The sequence below is a fragment of the Mizuhopecten yessoensis genome, unplaced genomic scaffold (genome assembly GCF_002113885.1).
Source record: "Mizuhopecten yessoensis strain PY_sf001 unplaced genomic scaffold, ASM211388v2 scaffold2891, whole genome shotgun sequence".
Lineage (NCBI taxonomy): Eukaryota > Metazoa > Mollusca > Bivalvia > Pectinida > Pectinidae > Mizuhopecten > Mizuhopecten yessoensis.
Window position 1 is genome coordinate 594,069 of NW_018404771.1, and position 23,719 is coordinate 617,787.

Sequence of the window (23,719 nt, forward strand, 5' to 3'; positions counted from 1 at the left end):
AGTCGTTTATGACTTGTAAATCTGAGGTATTTTTCCCGCTCCATCCAGGGCAGCCTATAGGAGGTAAAGGGAAAGAAATGACAAATAGTAGTACCAGCCGAAACATAAACACTGCACATTTCTTTAACCTCGCATGTACATACACATTACGCCAGATGAGCGCAAAACCCTAGAAAAATCAGTGGTAAGAATATCTTCTCATGCGAATCCTATTGATTATGACATACGAGGTTCAATTATTATTGTATTGAGGGGTGGCTGGTATACTGTCTATGTAATGCCAAGACTTTTAAAAAATATCCGATAATGCCACGAAATTCAGAAATCGTTGATGACTACTACCAGCACTTGAGTTAACTAGCTGTAATTTAATTTGTACACTTGATTTTGACTAACGATGTTTGCAAATAACTTGAAAAAAGTACTTTTGAAGGTTCATTCATTAGAAATGAAATGTCTTTTTTTTTTTTTATATATATATCAAACGACTGCTTTCAACCAGGGACAGTATATACCAGTTTCAACCTATTAAATATTGCGAAAATGGTCGAAATAAAGATATCCGATTCAAGACAATGCCAACACAGAACTATACTTAGTATATCATGAGGAGGAAAGGAAAGGGAGGTGGGACTGCATTAAGTTATGGCATAACGTCATAACAACTGAAAGTTTAAAAAATCAATTTCATTTTAGTAACATTTCATAATTTTAGTATGCGAATTCGCTTTACCCTATAGTTGTGAGTTAAGTATTGACATCCGATCAACACCAAGAACAGATGAAAGGAAAACACGAACTATATTTTTACAGGAGGAAAAGACAAAAGTCACAGAATTAACTCCCAAGATACCTAAAATTAAGAAAAAAAAATGGGGAACCCCTCACGGTATTAAAGCTATTCCATTGAAGCGATGCATGTACAGCCACAACCAAGGAACAAAGTAAAAAAATAAATAAGAGACCCTAGAATGAGAGACCAGAGACCTCAAAAAGCAATCATTGAAAGTAGATTGTTCCCGCCAGAAGTTACAAACACAATTCATAGATGAATAAAAGGAAAAACTATCGAGAAGATCCCAGTCAGCAGAAGGTCCCCTCACTTTTAATGCAATCTGGCTTTGTAATGGTAGAATCACTACGGAAGAGCTCTCGAAGGTATCTAATATCTTTATTGATTCACGTGAAGGGAGACTGGGAAGATATAAGCAGCCGAGATCAAAGACCTCGCTACCCCGGTTTTATATATAAAAGATAAAACTGTAATGACCTACATCGACAGAGCAATGTATCTGCATCTACTTACCACCAACAGTAGAAGGAAAATTCTCCACCGCAAATTCAGGAATTTATCAGAAAGTAAGGACATTGCAAAACGTGTTTTGAGCTCCCAGTGAACGATGTGAACATTAAGGCACGCACCTCGCTCAATCTTAAGTCCCGGGCCCGTATAGTCAGGAACCCATGTCGTGCTAAAGGGTGAATTCTGTACCGAAACTATTTTTTATTGTAATTCGCTAAAATAATTTGTCACGGTCAAAAAGTCAAGTGTAAACTTTGAAAACGATATTCGGCTTCAGTTATTTTAAAAATTTCTGTAAATCATGGAAAAATGTGTTATTTCTTTTATTAATTTATCATTTATCGACGGAACAAGACTTTTGGCTTGAGCATATAATCAGAGGTTTCACGAATACGGGCACCGATGCCAGGACATCACAGAAATCTGTCTCTAATGTATTGAACTTCAAAGACGCAACGGGTTCATAAAACGCCCTCCTCAAGAATACAAGCACCAGCGCCAAATTCCAAAGTGGTGCCAATTGCCTAACCCTATAGCCTATAAGAACTATATATGTTTAAACAATGCAAAAAGGGAATTGCACTTTCCGGTTCAGATCCCTCGTGAAAGGATATCGATTGTACAAGTAGTAGATCCTTGTTTTGGCAATGTCTAAATTGCCATATTAAAACATCTGTTTCCATATGATGTTTATGTAGGATCAAGAGTGTCTTGGTGTCTGCTGTGATGTCTTCAGCAGCGACTCGGCAATGCCAGAGGATGTTTTACCCAACGTATTATAGTTAGTGGAGGCTAATATTGAAATCTGCTAAATATTACCTAATATTACATTTTCTCATGTGCCCTTATAGCTATAGGTGATACAAAGTTGACTAAAATAAATCTGCTGCAACCACTGTAACACTCCTATGTCATTCAGTGTTGACATCTACAGTCATCATAGGGTATTAGATTAAGCGGGGACCGAATCTACAAAATTGTTGTGGAATTCTGGGTGGACGACATGTATATAGTTGTGAAATAAATTAGATCAGTCTTATGGCATCCCAGTCAGCTTTATTGTATAGCTTTATTTGACATGGTTGTTTCCGTTGTCGGCCAAAAGTGACAAGGATTTCATGAAAAACTGTGTCGTGATCATCAGTTCCAAGACTTGGTAGGGTTCTAGTTTCGTGGACAAGAGTTGACTGATTGAGAAAGAAGAGATCAAGTGTGTTCTCTTTACGAGTAGGTATTTTTACAACTTGTTCAAGGTTGTGATTTTCTATGACGGTAAGGAAGTCAGAATAAGGTGCAATATTGCAATTGTTTTTATAGCATTGTTGTTGCCAGTCATACTTTTGGAGATTTAAGTCACCAAGTAGCCACGTGTGGGCATTTCTAGGGACACGTCCAGTTGTGCAGTGCTACCAGGAACAATTTCACTTGGTGTATAGTAGGCAGCCAGGTAGATGGACTTCAATCCGGAGAGATCTATTTTGGCCCAAATTATTCCACATTTAGTATCTAGAAGATTTCTGTTCTAACAAATTACCCTGACCTCTTGTTTGATGCCCAAAATCTATAGGGTTCAACGCAAGTTTGATTTTTGTGATAATATGTGTCGATATCCAGGGGTTACGCTCTCTGCACAGAGCGAAAGTGAGCATAACCGCTGGATATCGAGGATGCCCCCATCCCGGGAATCCAGTTGCCAGTCTGTAGTCCCACTGTACCAACTCTTCAATGGTTCTTGGCAAAGAGTTATCAAACTAAAATCATGCAACGGTACATTTACAAAAACATTGCCTTTTATAACCGAGTTGAACTTTGTAAAGCAAACATTTTAAAATGTTTCAAACATTCAAGTAGAAATAATGCAAGTTGGACAACCGCATCTGCTTATTCGAACTGGAACCATGTTTATTGGTGCCATGAATTACAGCTACCAATTGACCTTTGTTTTGATGAAAATATGATTACTTAAACTTTAAACAACTTAATCCCAGCACGCTACTGGTCAAATGTCATCACCCAGGGCCTCCTGGTATTGCGGAAGAAGTTGATTAATTTGACCCCTGTGACCGTGAAAGTAGGGCAAGGTAATCTATTTTGGGAAATTGTATAGCACATTGTCCAAGTGACATTACTCCTGGCCTCCTGGTTAATAAGAAAAAGTTGTTGGAAAGTTTTTATATATATTTTTATCAAGTAGGTAAATGCAATTTATTTGAGGAAACTTTTTATCACTTTGTCACAGGTATCTACCGGCTAAGTATCGATACTCTTGGACTCCTGTTTATTCCGAAGATGTTAAAAAGGTTTTAAACAAATTTGAACCCTGTGACCTTGAAAGTAGGTCAAGGTCTTTTATTTGAGGAAACCTTATAGCACCTCATGCCAGGAACCTACTGGCCAAGTATTTTTACTCTGGGCTTCCTGGTTATTCAGAGGAAGTTAAAAGTGTTTGTTTTTTTACAGAATTGACCCCTATGACCTTGAAAGTAGGTCAAGGGTAATTTATTTGAGGAAAGTTTAAAGCACTCTGTCCCTGGTACCTACTGGCCCTAGGTCCTCCAGTGTTAAGTTGTTTAAAGAAAAAGTTTGACGATGGACAACACCATACCATGAATTCAATTGGCACTTCGCTAATAAACAAAGTATAGTAAAAACTTTTGCCTTGTAAATAGTCGTAAAACGTTAGAATCACTATGAATTGGCTGTAAATTGCTAAACTTCCTCCCTACTGGGTTACATTGTTCAACAGAATGTCCATCGATATTAGGTGTACATTCCAGGGTTGGAGTTTTTGTTTGGTAGTCCACAGGACTAGTTGAATAGATTACTTGCTAGTTCTTTGTCAATGTAACTAGTCCCAAGATTTCCCGATAAGGAAAAAATTGCGATCTACAGCACGAAACATCAAAAGTAATTGACTGTAGAGACTTAAAATAACTACTACCATAAATATATGGTAAAGTTTTAGGAAAATTTTGACAATCATGCAATGAATATATCTTATTTTTAGCAGTTTTCTAATTTTTAAAATGAAATTTTCTTGTTTTATAACTGTATTTTTCTGAAGTCCTTGCTGAAATCTACCAGTCCAGGACTAGGGGACAAGTGTTAGTGTCGACCCCTGCATTCAAAGTTTACTGTATATACTGATTAGGAGCGTTCTCAAGGTCCTGTCAAACAGTCAAGAATGACAGTAAAAAATATTTTAACTGGGAAATTCAATATTGACCTACATTTTGTTACTGTTTTCGGGTATGTAGATTTGATGTTTTGTTTTAGTCCCCTCCCTAGTATATTGGAAAGCAAAACCACTTTAATCTGTCACACAAGTACAAGTTTTTATATATACCAAAAGAGGTCCAGTAGAACGATAATGAACAGGAACATGACAAATTCAAGCATTTCCCACGTTTATCGTTCTATATATTCATGTCAACATCCAAACAATTTCAAAAGAAAACAAGGAAAGACTTGTTTAACAAAGTTTTTTTTATATTAATGTTTACCTTGTCAAAACAATTTTTCAGCACTATACTGTATACTATGGATCAAATGTTATCCCCATCTCCTCTCACAAAAACAACACTTCTAAATCCAGACCTGCCTATACTAGATAATATTTATTTAAACTGTATATAAAAAACACAGTCTTCATACAATATTATCTTCTGTACAACTTCAAATCAAGGACACAACAGCTCATCCAGGCGGTCATTTGCAGTTCTTCGTTATTCGTCGACTTCCAAATTTGTTAAAATTAATTTATGTATAAAATGACTCCACAGTACCACTACGTGGTTTGGTCTTGATAGATGTGAGCTACATACAGGCCCTGAAGATGACTCACAATCACACTTGTTGATCTGGTATTACATTTACATCAGTCTACAAACAAACACTCTGTCATTTTTCGCCACACCTTAAAATGCAAACAGAAGTAGGAAACCCATCATCAAGCAGAAGAGACCCATAGCTTCAGAGAGAGCGAATCCCAGCAGAGCATAGGTGAAAAGATCTCCTTTCAATGAGGGGTTCCTTGCAAAGCCAATGATTAAACTTCCGAACACTGTTCCAATACCAGCTCCTGAAAAGGTAAAAAGAAAGTATTAGCTGCAATATTTGTGGTTTCAATGTTTGCAAATAAATGTGTGAGCAATATTTTGCAAAAACAGGAGATGAAGACCCAACTGATCACTAGCCCCAGGCCATGATAAATATTATCTTTTACTCCTGTGTTATCTAGATGGAGAAATCTCAACCAAAGAGCAAGACGTTTTTTGCTAAGAGGGATTTCTTTCTACATCACATAGGAACGATAAATTATTTCTCTTATTCTTTTCTACCATCGTTAGTTTAATGCTTGTAATGATGAACCATATGCTCTGCACCGTCCATGGCGCATCAACCAATGAAACTCTTTTGTTGCGCCAAAACAAAAGAATTTCTCTCATATTTTATAAATTCTCATCGATTTATGTTCGTTTCATTACTCGTTTGAATGTTGATGTGATGGTTTGCAGTAATGGACTGGAATGACTTACCACCAGTCTATTTCATGCTTTGATAATGACACGAGGTGTCAGCGATTCCAGAATTCTACTTACCCAAGACACTTGAAATCATGATACTTTAAATGCTGTCTATACTCAATGCACACATCAGGTTTACCCCAAACTGAACACACCAAGAACTAGTTATCCAGTGAATATACCCATGTCATACTTATTTGCGTATTAACCCATGTAATATGACCTATCAGCCCTGCGATTGGTTGCAAGTTTCAATTGTGACGTCACGCCTAGGACAAGTACACAATGTCACAGAATTGTGCATCGGAATCAAAATGGCGTCTTTTTACATTTCAAGGTTGCATGATAATTGTCGTTTTACATGAATAAATGCCACAAATCTTGATTCCGTGATAAAAAGGATCCAACACACGTTTTCATTTCATATAAAATTGATGAAACTTGTCACAATTTTTTCATTTTAGCTCACTTCATAAATCTCATATGGAATGGAAACTCATGCAAGATCCTATATTTACAGAAAATCCTACATTATGCTGTACTCGTTAATGACTGTTCGCATGTGAAGTTATGAGACCCAAGACCTAAACACAAAAACTAGACAGGTCTGATGTACGTAATTAAAAGGGTAAACCTTTATTTGCCCCCAATTCTTAGTGGACCAAAATGAGACAGCATGTGTATATATTCACATTAGGTCTGAAGCAACTTTTTTTTGTCATATATTACAGAAAACGTGAAATCACTGAAGGTTTTTTGTGCATTTATTTCCAGCACAAATTCTCACCTGAACCAGCACAACCAGCGGTGGCAGCTCCAGCTCCAATATATTTGGCAGCCTGATCAATATCTTTTCTTGTAGCACTAGTTTGGAGTGATCTGATCTGTAACACAAAACAAACAACAAAATGTTTATTCCATCAAAAACATCTTTTTGTAGAACTTATTTGGAATGGGACTTCGTAGCAGGTTGATAGGTAAACTTTTAAACGACTAAACATACCTTCATTGCAATAGGAAATTTTGATGATCCCATTAAACTATTTTGGAATCGAGCGTACGACTTTTCAGAATTAAGACACTATTTTTTATGGTAGAGTGGCCGAAATTTAGGTAAAAGATGACCGTCACAGCCATCTCTTACAATTTTGCCTTCAGCAGCATCAATGAATCACTAGATATATATTCTATTTACTAGTAGTAGCCAGTCCAGACACCCTTAACCATTTTACCCCTATGTAACTTGATTAAACTCTACCATGCATTGATCTGGATAAGTCCATTATGATCTACAGTGGTAAAAGGGTTAACCAACAAGTCGGAGTTGAACTACAATTTTAACAGATTTGATAGTCAAGGACTTGTCCAGGTCAAATTCTACCTAGTTCATAGGTAAGTTTTATCTACACAAAAAACTTGGATCTGTTAAAAGCTTTCAATCATGAAATTTCTTCCAATTTTGTTTGTTCGATAAAAATAAGTACAAGGTTTGAGGAATGATATATTTTTTTTGGTTTAAAACAAGTTTCTACCTTGGAATTCTTTGGAAACCATATGTATAGTATCAGCATCTAGTTTACCTGATTCAATACACTAGGGTTGGATGAGGCCCAGTTGACTCCATTGAGACCGTTCCATGCAGCCAAGTTACCTGCTGGTCGCTGTTGTGAAACCTGGAAAGCAAATGCAAAATGTTTACAATTTTATAATTGGGTGATGTTACCTTGGATTTCTCGGATTTCAATCAAACAAATCCATTTTTTTTTTACTTCCGTAAATGGACCACAAGTTTAAGACTTGGAAATTTGATCTGAAAAGATTACTGGACAGTTAAACTCATTCACCCCTGAAGACAAATTTGAACTCTTCCATTCAAAGGATGGAATAGTTCATTGTAAAATCTCAAGGGTGAATGAGTTAATTCCTGCTTTTGCATCTGAACTTTTTTTAAACAATTTCAAATTTCAGGAAAAATTCAGTATTTCCTATGCAGTTATTTCTTTTTCTATTACAGCTACTTAGCTAAAACTGTCACCAGACTGGCAGACGTATGTAGCTTTTCTGGATTTTGAGACAACTGGCAAAAGTATTCCTGATTTCAGTATACTCGAACCTTGGCATATTGTTGTCAAGGAATAAATTATACAAGAAATGTATTAATTTAAACACTTAGTTTGTGAACTGAATGTTGCCCAAATGAAGTATGCTGCGGCAAAATTAATACCTGTCAAGTTTCAGAAATCACAACTATATGCTGAGGAAATACCATTCAGTCCTCGGGATACAGGGGTATATTATTTGTATGAGTAAGTTTGCTTGCAGATTGTCCCTTGGCCATGCTACAGAATAGTTGCCCAGAAATGTATTGGTTGGTTTACCATAGTTCTTAAACTGTGGACTATAATAAGAAACTTTAATCTGACTACAATTCTATTTTTATTCATTACTGTTGTTAGTTTCTGGGCTTGTGTTTATGCTGTCATCATATCCTTACAAAGCAGATTAAAAATTTAAAATGCATCCAACTTATTTTTATTATTTCCATTAAAAAGATCCAGTATAATATGAAAAGGACCTTTTACGACATATGCAGACATCATCAACTTAACTTTGTCATATTTGGTATCCATCATGAACTTATTAATGATATAGGTGCCAAGTTACAACAAAATGTTCTTCCATAAAACTCGGATCAATGAAAATGTCTGCCTAGCCTCTTTATATGATAATTCTAAATCTCATAAACCTATTGACTTCTGTTTATTGAAATTGAAGACTTGTGCTACTAGTGAAACTGTAAACACCACTGGGATGGGTTGGCTTCTTTCTCATCACTTGATTCTACAATGACCAAACTAACTTTCACTTAAAACTAAGAGGCATCTTAACTCACAATTATGCAGCTGTACCCCGATTTATTTTGATTTGATTCACAATAAAAAAAATCTGACTTCCAATCTCACCATTTGACCAGTGGTGTGTGCAATTTCAGCCGAACTTTTTTAGTGTACGTTGCCTTTCTAATAGTTGGTCTCTGCACATCAAACCAATAAGTAATATTTTTCATAAAATATCTGGTGAATGGCCTATTAACGATACTCTGGCAAACTTAAAATCAAAACTGACACTTGAGGTGTTGTGATCCAATCTTGGTTGAAAAATCAACGAGGCCAAGATTGTCAAATATTGAGTTGAAGCAACGAAAGAAAACAAATTTATTTTTTAAGTTCTTGTAGCTGAAATTGAATCGAAATTAAAATGCATTGCAATTTGATATGCTTCCCCACTACTTAATCATGTGTTATATTTCGAACCAAGGATAAAGAGACAGTATTGCAACATCTCTGGTAAAAGTTAAAGTCAATATTGGTTCCAAATATCTACGATCAGGGCTCCACACTTTGCCTGGAGAAACAATCAATCAAGAACAGTTAACTTATTCTACAAACCTCTTGTTTCTGTGTTACAGCACTGCTCATTGGTCTAGCCCATGCACGGCTGCTGTTTGCAACCTGAAAACAGAAATCAAAAGAAATCACATACAAGTTAACTACTGCATTGTGATCAGTGACAAACACAACAGAGATTTGTCATTTGATGGGAATCTGGTTGCAATATGTTAAAGAGTTTGGTTGAGAGGATCATAGATCCTGTATTCAAAAATAAACTAAGCTAATTTATGCCTACAAACTGCTCATACTCATCCATCTACAGTATCAAATCATAACAGAGCTGGGAACATTTCATTTTAATTTATCTGTCTAGACTGTATTATAAAATCTTTCTTATTGGAAAATTTGTTTTACAGATCCAATTGTCATGCAAATGAGGGATAGCTGATAGATCCATTTTCAAAGAGGTGCCATGAATGAAGTAAATGCACTTTGGACAAAACTGGTACATTACAATAGCGAGAATTTAAGTTTATACACTATTTTCAAGTTCTTTTTAGATATTTGACTATGACAACATGTGAAGCAAAATGCAGAAGTTTAAACCTGTCTCTTGCAATGACTGCTGAAAGTTTGGAAGTTAACATTGAAGTCAACATTGAAGATCAAGCTTAAGTGGGTGCATACAATATTTTCCAATGGTTTTAGCATCATTTTGTTCGTATACGACTACTCCAAATGTTTAAACTATTGTTGCAGTTGGAAAAGTTAGCGAACACGGTCTAAAAATGTGATTTAGTTCAAAGGTCATCAATTGACATTGACTGCACCGGGCTTGGGCAAAATCATACAGCAGGTTGTGCCGGACAAAAAATCCGACAAAAATGCATTTAAATGCTGACAATATCATTTTTAGTTGTTAAAGATTAATAAGGTTCATTGCAAAATAGGTGTTACATGTAAATTATCACTTAAATGGTGAAATTCAATCAAATTTTTGTGATGACCTTCAGACGAGTACGGACTTGACAACTAAAAACTATCAAATATTAATTGTAATGCATTCGTAAATAAACCTTTGACATGTTATTAATGTTAATTGATACATACCACACATCTGACACTTGGTGCAGCGATTCTTGAGCAGGAAAACATCTTGTTCTCTATCGATCAGCTCTTTATCAACACCGTTCTACAAAAATACCGGTCAACTGTCATTAGATAAGTTCTCAAATGCAATAAATACGTCAATATAAGAAAAATAGATTGACAGAAAATTAGAAAAATACTTATTACATAGGACTACAGAACCACTACCTTCGATGTTTGATATAGAAACAATAATTCAATGGATTGCAATCACAAATTTCAATGTCACCAAACCCTTACCGTTTATGCCGGCTAGAGGATAGTTCTGCGCATGCGCCATGCCAAAGGAAGTGTAACCCAGCAAGTTATTCTGAAAATTTATTTGTCGGTGTCTTTTTGATAAAATACTTTTATTTTTATATACTTTTGGAGTTTTTATACCATTGTATACATTTTTTCTTTTAAATATTTGAATTCCATATTTTCCGGAAAAATTTAAGTCGGTATTGTCCGTATGAGGTCACTTTTCGCGGAATTTATGCTAATGAAGTACGATTAAGAATGCAAATGGCTGTCTTTCTACTGAACAACTGCAGATTTCAGGGATGTGGGCTGCGGTTTGAAACTCTTGGAGACTTGATACAACATATAGAAGACACACATATTGGTATAGTCTATCTATTGACTACACGATCGTGTCGGTTGTTTATCAATTTGGCGTTTTATTTACGTTTTATCACAGGTTGTTTACAATCTGCTCGCGCACTGTGGCTTGAAGGGGATTCCCCAAACGGCAAAAGGGGGTCATTCGGTGCATTTTCAGACTAATGTAAATAAACGACTAAAACGCATTAAGCACAGACCACATTCAGTGAATAAAGTAACAAAACAAATATCTTTATGTTTTAAAAAAGTGCAAGAGTTCAATAAATTCTTTAGACTTGAAAATCCAACTGCTGACATTAGCTTAACTATTGATGAGGAAGGGATGATACTGATGCTGAATGAATATTCTCATTATCAATGCCTTAACTGAAACTTTAAAACAAAATGGTTTTAACTTATAGTTTGTTACGAAAAACAAAAGTGATTTGATAATCAAAGATGTATATAGTTTTTCTGTGATAATTTAGTGTGCTAAGCTATAGATTGAGTGTCAATTTATAAATATTTTGTCCAGTTTCAAACAAATGCAAAAGAAAAAGTTAGACTACTGATAATTATTGTTGCTTGTTGTCATGCTTGCAGACTCAGACCCACAAGTTCTGGAGAAGCAGGAGACTAGACAGCCAACATCTCTAGCCCTTAGCTATATTTTACGGTAACATTGTATATTATGATCTCGAGAGACTGGGTTTGACATTATTGATATCGTGGCAGGTTTTAGTTGTACATAGGATTATAAGGTTGCCTTCTCGCTTCAAGCTAGAGGGAATTTCCCTTTAGCTCAGTGGTAGAGCGTCCGACTAGGAACCTCGAGATCGAGGGTTTGATCCCTGTGGAAGCACACTATTCTCTTTCCTGTTACACTATAATTAATCAAAATTCTATGTTATTTGAAATTAAGTTTGTTCATGTCAATGTTTACTAAAAAAAAAAACAAGTTTATATTATCTTGCATACTTGCAAACCTTTTAGAAATTGGGGAGATTCTGCATACTCAAAATTAAAACATAAATAAAGTGTACAGTATACACCCCCTAGAGACAGTAATAACCCTGTAAAATAACATATTTTGAGTTGATCTTTCAGATGAAATCATTAGATCTTAGAATAAAGGAATAGTTTAGCAAATTCACTGGTTGAAAATATCAAATCGAAGGGTCCAAATTCGGTAGTCTCCCTCTTAAATAGAGAGAGTTGGCAAGTAGGTTATCTTGCAGTTTTGTACATGTTGTATGAGTTTCGTGTTTTTTTGCCTCACTACTTTGTAGTTTATAATAAGCAAGCATATGGAGTTTAGAGTGTGAACGTACAAAGGCTGTGTCCAATGAATGGATAGCTCAGTTGCTTACTTGCCAACCTTTTCAAGTGGGGGGAGAATACGCATGTTCAGAATTAAAAGCGCAAATAAAATGTGTGTGTGTACGTGAAAAAATAACTCTTTAAATGGCAAATTTTGAGCTGTTCTTTTAGATGATATAATCAGGTTTTAGAAAAATAGCAATAGTTTAGCAAATTCACTGGTTGAAAATGCTAAATTTCAGGGTCCAGAATAGTCTCCCTCCAAAATCTGGAGAGTTTATAAGTTAATGCGGTTGTTTTTAACGGTCACTGAATGTCTAGAGTTCCGAGGTGCATGGTTCGAATCTGAATCACTCCAGATCTCAGGCTTTTACATTAATTTCTGATCAGGCAATTGGCACCAAAAAAGTTGGCCATGGGAAGTTGCAGGGCTGTCGTTTTGTGTATATTTAATTAGTATCAAACAGCTTATTTTTTACCCTTGGCATTTAATCTCAGTTCAGACATAAATAACATTTTTATTTGAAACATAGAGTCAAATCACAGGCATTAATCAAATAGATATCATGTGAAAAAACTGAACATATTTTTAGTTTCCCATAGTGAGCTCAGTATGTTTGAAAATATTTATATATTGTTAAAAAAACATATATTGAAAGCAGTCTTAAAAACCAAAGTAATTACCTCCCTTTGTTCTCGTGCACAGCTGTTTCACTGACGAAGGAAGGCGGGTTCAGCAAGAGTTTAACAGAAAGCAGAGAGAGTGCTTTGAGTCACCAACCACGACGATGAGGAGTGTTACCCCATCTGGTTCGTATACTGATCATGGAAAATCATATCACTGACTCTCCAGTCTCATCGCGGCAGTGAGGTTTCACAACAAACACTTGCTGGCATTTGAACCTGATTACAATCACTTGTAACATGGCTTACCTGACTGTTTTCTGTGCCAAATCATGTGAAAGTGCTGTGGTCAGGGTCACATTCAAGTGACCTCCAAATATGTACATGACACTCATTAAATATTGACCAATCAGAGTTGAGACTATCTTTTAAAAGTGGTTTGGTGTTGTAGTAAATATGTGTATGATGGAGATTTAAAAATTGAATTTTAAGTTATTGCAAGTTGAATGTTTGAAAACAGAATAGAGAAAAAAAAACCTGTTATGTACGTTCCATCTGCTTGATTCTCATTTTAAAACAAAGAAAACCAATGGCATGCATTACACAATTATTGCCAAACGGATAAATCTTTCTAGGCATGAAAGTACTAGATATGGGCACTGCCACAGTTGTTTTCAAAGCTTTAATGTTCAATTCCTCTTGTAGTTTATCTATTACCCATGCTATTCCGATTCGCTGGAGACAATTGCTACATGCATAAAAATAAAAGCTTACCTGGACAATCTTTGAAAACAGAAATGATGAGCAACAATACCACTGAATCCGGTTACGAAATGTTATGTTTGATTTACATCCTAAGTGCTGACATGTTTCGGCCAAAGGGAGGCTGTCTTCAGAGCACAGTTACATGATGTTTGCAACTAAGGTACATAGATTGTACCCTGTCTGATCACTGTTGAATACCATTAAGGTATCCACCCTAGAATCCCTACAGCCACTATGGAACTGACTTCCTTGCAGGGACGTTGGGTCTCCACCCCCCCGGTTGTTGACAATCTTTGGTTCCGTCCCAAAATACAACCTCAGTTAGAATTTCCCTATTGTATACCCATACGTACATAGTCTCTATTTATGATACTGAACAATTGATTATGATGAGGAATGTCACAACGAAACAGACATGAACCATTTTGTGTTATTACAGGAAGTGAATTTGATGACTATGATTCCAACAGCGACGAGGAAGACAGTGACGCCCCACTAACTGCGCAGGAATTCTCCGCTGAGCTCATTCTCAGGTACTTCCTCCGCATAAATTGTCTTAGTTTTATTTATAATGATCCATTTAAACTCTTTATTTCAATAGTGACCGGTGATCTCTGAGAATTCCAATGTTTTAGTGTTGTGTTGGGGTCAGAGTAGCCGGAGTTTCCTCTGGCCCTGACACCAGATTTAGACATTTTGACAAATGAAGGTCTGGTATAGGGATCAGAGCCCACTACTACATGAAAACATGGAATTCTTCCACACCATTTGGTATGAGAAGGTTTTGAGGTGCTGACAACAAAAATCTACACAACACCTACCTCACATATATGACAAATGGGCTATTGATCCCAAGCCTACCTCATTATCGTCAACAGCTGCTACATTCACTTAGTAGAGTCCTCGTTTTTTTCAATCAGCCAAATTTTCCCACCTGAGCAACGCCATTTTGTAGGTTATGCTATTTACAAGGGAGTGACTTATCAATAAACCGTACTGATCCGGACCGAAAAACGAAATATATCATTCTTGTAAAGAAGTTTTCCATACTGCCTCTTTTTGTTAAATGGTTACTTATGTGTGAGGGGGTAGGGTCAGAGGAAACTCAAGATATCAATTCACATGCCTCATATGAAGCTATCAAATTCCACTGTATCCATAGTACTATGTTTTAGTGAGATTTAGTTCCAGTGATTCTGACACCATTGTATCAAAATCACTTTGTGAAATGATATTAATTTCTAGTGATTGTAATTTAATTCATTTTGGGATATCATATGTATGTTGTGTTGATGAGAACCAGCCAGAATCTGATGGAATATACACATACATTATAATGATGTTTGGTCAATACAGAGGCAGTGCAAAGGGTGTGTTCTTGCTTCTATAAATTGAATATCCTACATAATAATTTAAGGATAGCAGATCTAGAGTGCTTTGGTTGCAACCATAGTACATAGTATGTACATGATTATTGTTTATTGACAATGATAATTACATAGTTACCTCCCTTTACAGTCGGGGCATTTCAGAGTTACTCCCCTTGGATGGAAACTCGCCATTTTGTAATACAAATGGAGTCATTTGAGGAAACACTAACATTAGCCTGTTTAGGGCATATTATTTACTGTGTTCATATAAGTAAGTCTTTATTAAGATCAACAATGAACACAGTCTGAAAATACATAAATGAGAAATACTCAGATATTTACCAAACGATGTGTTGTTCCGATGATAATTAACATTGGACACGAGACAAAAGAATAATTGACACAGTACATTAATGAACAATAAGTAAATGTAGTCAATGTAGTAACATAATAACTGAGTATCAATGATTACTTACAAATAATATGCCTTAAACAGGCTAATGTAAGTGTTTCCTCAAATGACTCCATTTGTATTACAAATGGCGAGTTTCCATCCAAGGGGAGTAACTCTGAAATGCCTCGACTGTAAAGGGAAGTAACTATGTAATCATCATTGTCAATAAACAATAATCATGTAGTATGTTTGTAATGAATTACATAGATAGTCTCCGAGTCAAAAATGTATTTAGCGCATTCAGTGTATTGCCATATGATCATGATCACAATTAGAATACTGTTGTCAGATCTGGTCTCCTTACCAAGCATCTCTAATTCACTAGGTCGAAGTTGTCCAGCGTAAATTTTTGAAATTTTTATGTTTTAAGGCACACATTGACTACAATTCCATGTCTTCCGCTGACACTTGTAGGCATTTTAATCTTTCTAGCCTCTAACATAGGCGGGCATTTTTAGACTGTATTTCTTTACAAATGTGTTAATAGTGCTTTTGATTGGTCATATTTTGTCAAGCAAATGTGTTTTTAGGTCACCTGAGCTTTAGCTCAAGTGACCTATTGCTATCCGTTTTCGTCCGTCGTCGTCCGTCGTCCGTCGTCCGTTAACATTTTACATTTCAAACTTAAAGTCAAGTTCTGCTGGGCCGATTGAACTGAAAGTTGGTAGGAATGATCGCCTCATGGTCCTGACAAAGTGTTGTTATTTTTCGGGTCGATCAGAAATCCAATATGGCCGCCACGGCCGCCATTTTGAAAACCTATTTCAAACTTAAAGTCAAGTTCTGCTGGACCGATTGAACTGAAAGTTGGTAGGAATGATCGCCTCATGGTCCTGACAAAGTGTTGTTATTTTTCGGGTCGATCAGAAATCCAATATGGCCGCCACGGCCACCATTTTGAAAACCTATTTCAAACTTAAAGTCAAGTTCTGCTGGACCGATTGAACTGAAAGTTGGTAGGAATGATCGCCTCATGGTCCTGACAAAGTGTTGTTATTTTTTGGGTCGATCAGAAATCCAATATGGCCACCACGGCCGCCATTTTGAAAACCTATTTCAAACTTAAAGTCAAGTTCTGCTGGACCGATTGAACTTAAAGTTTGTAGGAATGATCGACTCATGGTCCTGACAAAGTGTTGTTATTTTTCAGGTCAATCATAAATCCAATATGGCCGCCACGGCCACCATTTTGAAAACATATTTCAAACTTAAAGTCAAGTTCTGCTAGGCCGATTGAACTGAAACTTTGTAGGAATGATTGACTCATGGTCCTGACAAAGTGTTGTTATTTTTCAGGTCGATCAGAAATCCAATATGGCCACCACAGCTGCCATTTTGGTAAACTATTTCAAACTTAAAGTAAAGATCTACTTGGCCGATTGAACTGAAACTTTGTAGGAATGATCGAATCATGGTCCTGACAAAGTGTTGTTATTTTTCGGGTCAATCAGAAATACAATTTGGCTGCCATGGCCGCTATTTTGCTACTAAGTTCTAATAGGCCGATCTCACTTAAAATTGGTCTAGGAATGATCAGCTCATGGTCCTGACAAAGTTAAGTTAACATTATACTATTTTTTACTCAAATTGGTACATATTTCAACAACAAAAATAAATACTATAGACTCAGGTGACCGTTAAGGCCCATGGGCCTCTTGTTTAGTCCCTGGTCGTATTCCCTGATCAATTCGTTTCAACCAGTTTCACTGCCAGAGAAGTAGAATAAACGTTAGAAAGTATAGTATTTTAAACAGGATTCAATGTAATTTTAACTATCTTGATTTTGAACCAGACTGCGATATGTTTCGTTCCTCTCTCGCCAAGTTTAAAGTACGGTTAAAGAATATTTGCTATCACTAGTTCCTTTCGTTTTACATATGAGTATCTTTTAGTCTGTGTTACATGCATAACTGACTGTGATAGTTTATACTTGTGTTGTAATGTTGTTATCCATTCTGTAAGTGGACCCTTGGGTCTGTTGAATTGGAAATAAATAAATAAATAAATAAATAAACAATTAACAATCATCAGTTACAGTTTAGTGTCTTGGTATATATGCACTAACATGTGTTTGATATTTGCCAGTTAGACAAATGAAGTTATATTGAAATGAAATATACATCGATATAAAACTGCATGAATATAGGAAAATATGTTAAGACGTTCATACGGTTTTCTGTATGTAAATTTAAATGCATCTGTGACCTCTGACCCACAGCATGGTGAATGGCCGTGAAAGTCCAGGAGATCCGGAGAAGCCACTGGCTTGTCCAGTACCTGGCTGTACCAAACGATACAAAAACATCAATGGTATGAAGTACCACGCTCACCATGCTCACAAGAAGGAGATCAGGTACGGTCAAAAAACAAAATCGATAATTGTGTGTGAAAGTAGAAGTGAGATTAGTGTGTGTGAGATTTTCAGCTATTACAAATGTACTTTGCATTGTATAAAAAAAAAAATCTGAAAAATAAAACAAATACAAAAAGTCCTCAATATGTTGATAATAATGATGATAATATTTATTTAGGTAAAAAGGCAGATATTACACTTATGTCACATTTTGCTGATTGGACATAAATATAAATATTATCACAGATGTTATTTATAAGTTATTTGTACCATAGAACTAGTAATCAGCCAGAGTGTTAATTTCTGGATTTGATTCGATAAATTTAGGCCTTTACCTGGGTTTAATTTCAATGGAGTCCCTAGATATTAAGTTGCAGAGTCCTGAGTTAACTAGTTAAGCTTATGAGGTTGAATGAAATATCATGTTTTCGTGTTGGGCATTATAGGGTAAAAATAGCTGGGTGAGTCAAGTCTTTGGGAATGAATTGTTCTTGTTATATATGAATCTATGAAATTACGCACTGCAGGCATTTAGCTTATGTTGTCGTTCATGACTTTCCCCAGTCTTCATTGCGTTTGAATTGAATGGGATGGTAGATCAGTTTGCACAAACATCAACTTGATTTAGATCGTTGTCATCTGCCATGTAGCCAAAATACTTAAGTTTTGACAGAGAAAAGCCTGACGAGTACAGTTTGTATCATTTATGAACAGAATAATATTAACAATGGTGCTACTGTTATATTTTTCGAGACAAAATTTGTGCCGTTAGTATTTATCTTTTAAAAAGGTTTTCGGGTTGTGCACATTGCCTTCAACTCAGGAAACTGTTTTGGCATTGTAGCTGAAAAGTTCAACACTTTTATATAAAACTTTTCAGGGTTTCTTCAAAAAATAATTCCTCAGGAATATAATAAAAAAAACAAGCTTCTACTAGATATAAGTGCCCTATACTACAGCATGTCGGAATATGTGTTTATAAGGTGAAATACCATATTGTCAGGATTCTGAGTCACAACAAAGTTTGTATATTTACAGTCAAATCAGAAAAGCGACCACAATATACAACTGTAGGTACTGCAGCAAGAACTACAAGACGACCAATGGTCTCCGCAATCACATGCTCAACCAGCACACACCCGCAGACGTCATGGCGATCAAACCTGCACAGCTCGCCACATCCAGTTCCGTGTTTCTGTCGTCCCAGAAGGCACTAGCTAAACACTTAGATAAATCCAACAATGAATGCAGCGCTAGTGCCATCTTGTCCGAGTCGTTCGACACATCGTGTGATGCCTCATTTGCAGTGGACAATGTGACACCATCTGAACTCCCGTCGCCTGTAGCCATAAGGAGAATAACAATGCCAAAAATCATCCAAGCAGGACTATCCTTTCAGAACTCAAAGTCGTTGGCTGTTGCCATGACAACAAAACAGAAGAAAAAACTTTCTACAGAGTCCATGGAGTTTTCACCGTTCCTGATTCAGGACGAAGATGTTCCTATGGCGATGTCCCCGGAGATTGCTGTGGACTTTTAGTACATTCCGTGTTAGACTCCAGACAACTCCACTGTAGCGTGCACGTGTGTACTTGTATATACATTGTATTGTTTCAATATGATCAACCCTTTGTGTACTTTATACTGGGAAAAGTTTACGCTCCGTAATAGGTAAAAAAAATTAAATGGAGATTTGGACTATTGGTACAAAGCTTACTATACATAGTATTTCCATCGTGAACATTGAACTGAACTCTCATCTGATACAGATTTTACTCGGAAAGACAGATATTTGACTGAGCAAATATTCCCCAGTATAGAGTAGCTTCAGTGCCTATATTATTGATCAAATCTAAGCCAGCCAGTATAAGTCATGATTGATGTGATGAACAAATTACTTCCCTTTGTTGTATTTCCTTATAACATTTTGGCTTTTTCTTACATTTTGTTAAATTGAATATAGTCATTTTTTTACCTATCCAAAAATTCTGTATTGTCCGATATATTTTTTTTTGAAAAGAAATGAGTCTGCAAACGTTTTTCAGAGTATTAAATACTATTTTGAAAATGTTCAAAATGAATAAATAATAATAAAAAAATACCTAGATTTACATGTCATAAAAATTATAATTACTAAATGTTTAAATTGCAGTACTCAAGCAGCAAAGTATGTGGGAAGCCTTTTAAAAAGGGGAGGTAATCTGGATATATTTAAATATTAATTACGGAGGGTGGTAGAATTTTCTTTTATATACTGCATCATCTATCTCCTTAAAAAAATCTTATAATAAGTGATACAACAGTATAATCCCAATTTCCCAACCCTCCATGTATGGATGTTTAATCAACCTGCCACCCCTCCCTTTAAATCAACTCTGAAATAGCCCTTACGATTTCTTATTTTGATTAAAGGTAATTGGCATGATTACAAAATAACGTAAACTATCTGCCTCATAAATTCCAGCTGGCCGTGTTAATGATTTAAGATATACGAGATACAGGAATGCCAGACTTGCCAGCAAGGTTTGGCACTGGAGCTCTGTGATTGGTTGATGTAGTGCCTTACTGTATATGTATGTATATAGATGTTTGTGATATGAATGATCAGATTTAAATCATGCATAATAGCAATGTAGAAATATTCTTGTTTCTGGTACCATTGTGTTAGAGCTGTTTCTGTTCCCTCACCAATGGAAGGGAAAAGAAAATTAGTTCCGTAGAATTTGAGTGTTCTGATCCAAAGATATGATAGGTGGTGCCCTCAAAAAAAAAAATCTTTATTTTTTTTTATTTTTTTTTATCATAGAACCCAACTTAGGAAAAATTTGACTAAAAATATTACCGTAAAGTAATCTGTTGCTGGAAAAATGAATGTTTTTTTTTTTCGTGGCCTGAATGGATTACAAAGTCTCAACACTTTGACTAGAAATACAGTGTTCCTGAAACACATGTCATGTAAACTAATGGAAGTCGTTGCTTCACAGCAAACTGAAAGTAATCCTTTTCTGGCTCATGCTTGTTGTAACCTATCTGCCTGACTAATATTTTCAGTACCAAAAGTGTTCCTTTACGAGACAATACTTTGAAATACAAAGCTAAATCATCAGACTTGATCGTATGAATGGCCAGAAGTATTTCACACGGTAAAGTGCCTTGATTGTGATAACCACTCAAAATAAATTCTTCAGGTGTTTTTTGTCACTTATCAGTAAGATTTAAAGAAATGTTGTGCAATGTATCAAATTCATTTTATTTTTTTGTTAAGTTAATATTTTTTTTCAATTTTTGGAAGTTATTATGCCTGTAATATTCGCATGTTATAATGACCATATTTCATTTTCTTCGGATGAGTTGGCAACATTTTGATGTCCGTGTGGCTCAAAATTCACAAGCCATAGGAAATAGATGCGTATGTTTTCCCTGAAATTGTCAGTTATTTAATTTTGGTAGTGCAAGAACCTGTTTCTGGTATAAACGATTGACTGAAGACTGTTTAGTACAGTCCAAAACTTAGTCAAGTTCTCCGTTCATCCAATCTATGATCTAGGAAAGATGACGTAAAATTTACTGTATTGTAAATATTGTTGACAAAGATGTGTTTGTTTGTTGTCTCGGATACCTGGGCTACGTTTGTAAATATTGAAACGATAAGAAACGGGTAATTTTGCGTAAAGAGAGTTATAAATATTCGTGCAATAGATATAAGGATGCTGAATAATATTTGTTGTTTTCACGCTTGTTTTGTCCCACAGTTATCTCCCCTTTTGACACTTTCGCTGGTGTCCCATTTAATAATGCTAAAAGATTGTTAGGTCAGTATTATAACTTACCGTAAGTATGCAAAATAGGAGAAAAGAACAGGATTTTTGTCTCTGAAAAAAATGGTAGTAGACTCGTATGTATTTTCTTGCCAATATTGTTTTTTATGTACTTCTCTATAGATTAGGGTAAATTTTATACCACAATTTTTTGTATCATTTTCATCTTGAGCTTATATCATTGTACCTTGTCGCACATATCGTTAAATTATAAATGTTATGTAAACATATGATAACTTATTAACCATGCATAATTAATTGTTGTATTCCTCCTAGAAACATATTTTACAGCGATTTTCATCTTGCCAGAGTTCAGTTAGCCATTCCTTCATGAAAGTTGTATTTAAAAGAGTTGTTTCATATTCTATAATCTTCCAGTATAGCATTATTTTGTCAGCCTTCAACTCCTGTCAGCTGCTATTTTAAGGGTTGACACAAACTTCTCTCACAGTTATGATATTTTATTGGAGAGGTAAGACACCTCATGTGTAGTTTACGTGTACCCATACTTGTAAAGTTTAAAAACGTCTGTTTTATCTGGAGCCGTTGATATTAAACTTATTAGAGATCAACAGACCCATTGATATATAAAATATAGCACATGAATAATCAACATTGAAAACAAAACATATTTTGATACAAATTTTAATTTCTTTATTATTTTACACAAATCACTTATGTCTTTTTTATCTACAATTCATCAATACAAAGTGAGAGTGTCTGTCCAAAGATCTGTCTGCACAAGTTCATATTTTTTCTAAAGTAATGCAAAGATTTTTCAATTTCAATTAAACTTTGTACACACTATCTGTATGCAAGGTAGCTGTTAACTACGCAATATATTTTTCCTTTTGTAATTTGCTTTTTTAGCAGAGTTATGCCCCTTTATGTAAAAAAAAACAAAAAAATACATGTCCTGATTACTTGTCCGATATTATTGCTTAGATTTCGGTGAAACTTTGCACATTTTTTCAGCTTGCAAAGTAGTTGTTCACTGTTGTGGTTTTTTCTCGTTTACAGATTTGTTGCCCTTTTTGAGAATTACAGAGTTATTGCCCTTTTTGAGAATTACAGAGTTATTGCCCTTTTTGAGAGATCTAGTCAATTTAGTTATCATTAAGTTTTTTCAAGACATTGTAAGGTCAATCATATGTAGTTGAACATGTCAAGCTTACTTGCCCTCATGAATATTTTTCTAAGAGAAGAATATGTTGTTTCATTTTTTAGGTTACCAGGGTAATCACATATTTATTTCTTGATGTAATCTGTATTATTTCTAAACATATCAGTTGTATTTCTATATAAAAAAAAATCACAAATCACCCTTTCTGAATTTATTTCAAGACAAATGGCTTAATTCTATATTAATTATTTTTGGATTATTTCTAGACAAATCACTCATTTAAGTGATATTTGTAGAGAAATGATACATTTCTGTATTGTTTTTAAATCAATGCCTCTTTTCTGTATCACCCATATTTTGAGTAAACCCCTCCTTCTCAATGGCTGCATGAAAGCAATTCATATCACAGATTTTTTCATTTGTTGATATCAAGGGTTGTATTTTATAATATTTTGAGAGAAAAAAACTACCATTGGTAATTTGTGATAATCTTTTGTAAATATTGTGTACAACAAAAAAAATTCTGGAAGTTAAAATTTTTCGAAGATTGAAAAACAACCTTAGTTGTTGTACATGAACTTTAAATTGTGCTGGATAAACAAGATAAGTTACTGTCTTTTGTCTATTTCATATTTATCTCCACATTAGGATCTATTGATGTTGTATCACTGTGTAACTCTTTATATATACATCCTTGTCACATGGTACCATGTTTTAACTCATTCACCCCTAAAATTTCATAATGAACTATTCCAACCTTTGAAATGGAAGGGTTCACATGTGTCCTCAGGGGTGAATGAGTAAATGTGGTTAGATTATATACAATCATTAATTGAAATATTACATTAATTATATATCATTAATGTATGTTTTATATTGTATTTATTACATTGTATTTTGCAATAATAGAATCTCAATCAAAAATATTACCAATATA

General features: G+C 35.2%; 2 protein-coding genes across 3 annotated transcripts; one reads left to right on the forward strand and one right to left on the reverse strand.

Moving 5' to 3' along the window:
- Window positions 1–4,900: 4,900 nt before the first annotated feature.
- Window positions 4,901–10,698, reverse strand: LOC110446623 (ATP synthase lipid-binding protein, mitochondrial-like). 2 transcript variants are annotated; one of them, XM_021491870.1, is made up of 6 exons: window positions 10,611–10,698; window positions 10,332–10,413; window positions 9,279–9,341; window positions 7,410–7,502; window positions 6,617–6,713; window positions 4,901–5,384 (listed from the first exon to the last, which is right to left on the reverse strand). In XM_021491870.1, the coding sequence occupies exons 2-6, from the start codon at window positions 10,374–10,376 to the stop codon at window positions 5,221–5,223; spliced, it is 462 nt and encodes a 153-aa protein (XP_021347545.1). In that variant the 5' UTR covers window positions 10,377–10,413; window positions 10,611–10,698; the 3' UTR covers window positions 4,901–5,220. The 2 variants fall into 2 exon arrangements, with proteins under 2 accessions (XP_021347545.1, XP_021347546.1); XM_021491871.1 differs by having other exon boundaries at window positions 10,539–10,618.
- Window positions 10,699–10,866: 168 nt separating this feature from the next.
- LOC110446624 (juxtaposed with another zinc finger protein 1-like) lies at window positions 10,867–23,476 on the forward strand. Its single transcript, XM_021491872.1, has 6 exons — window positions 10,867–10,977; window positions 11,559–11,631; window positions 12,982–13,085; window positions 14,104–14,197; window positions 17,707–17,841; window positions 18,880–23,476. Exons 1-6 carry the CDS (start codon window positions 10,872–10,874, stop codon window positions 19,379–19,381), a joined length of 1,014 nt encoding a protein of 337 aa, XP_021347547.1. The 5' UTR covers window positions 10,867–10,871; the 3' UTR covers window positions 19,382–23,476.
- Window positions 23,477–23,719: the final 243 nt, after the last annotated feature.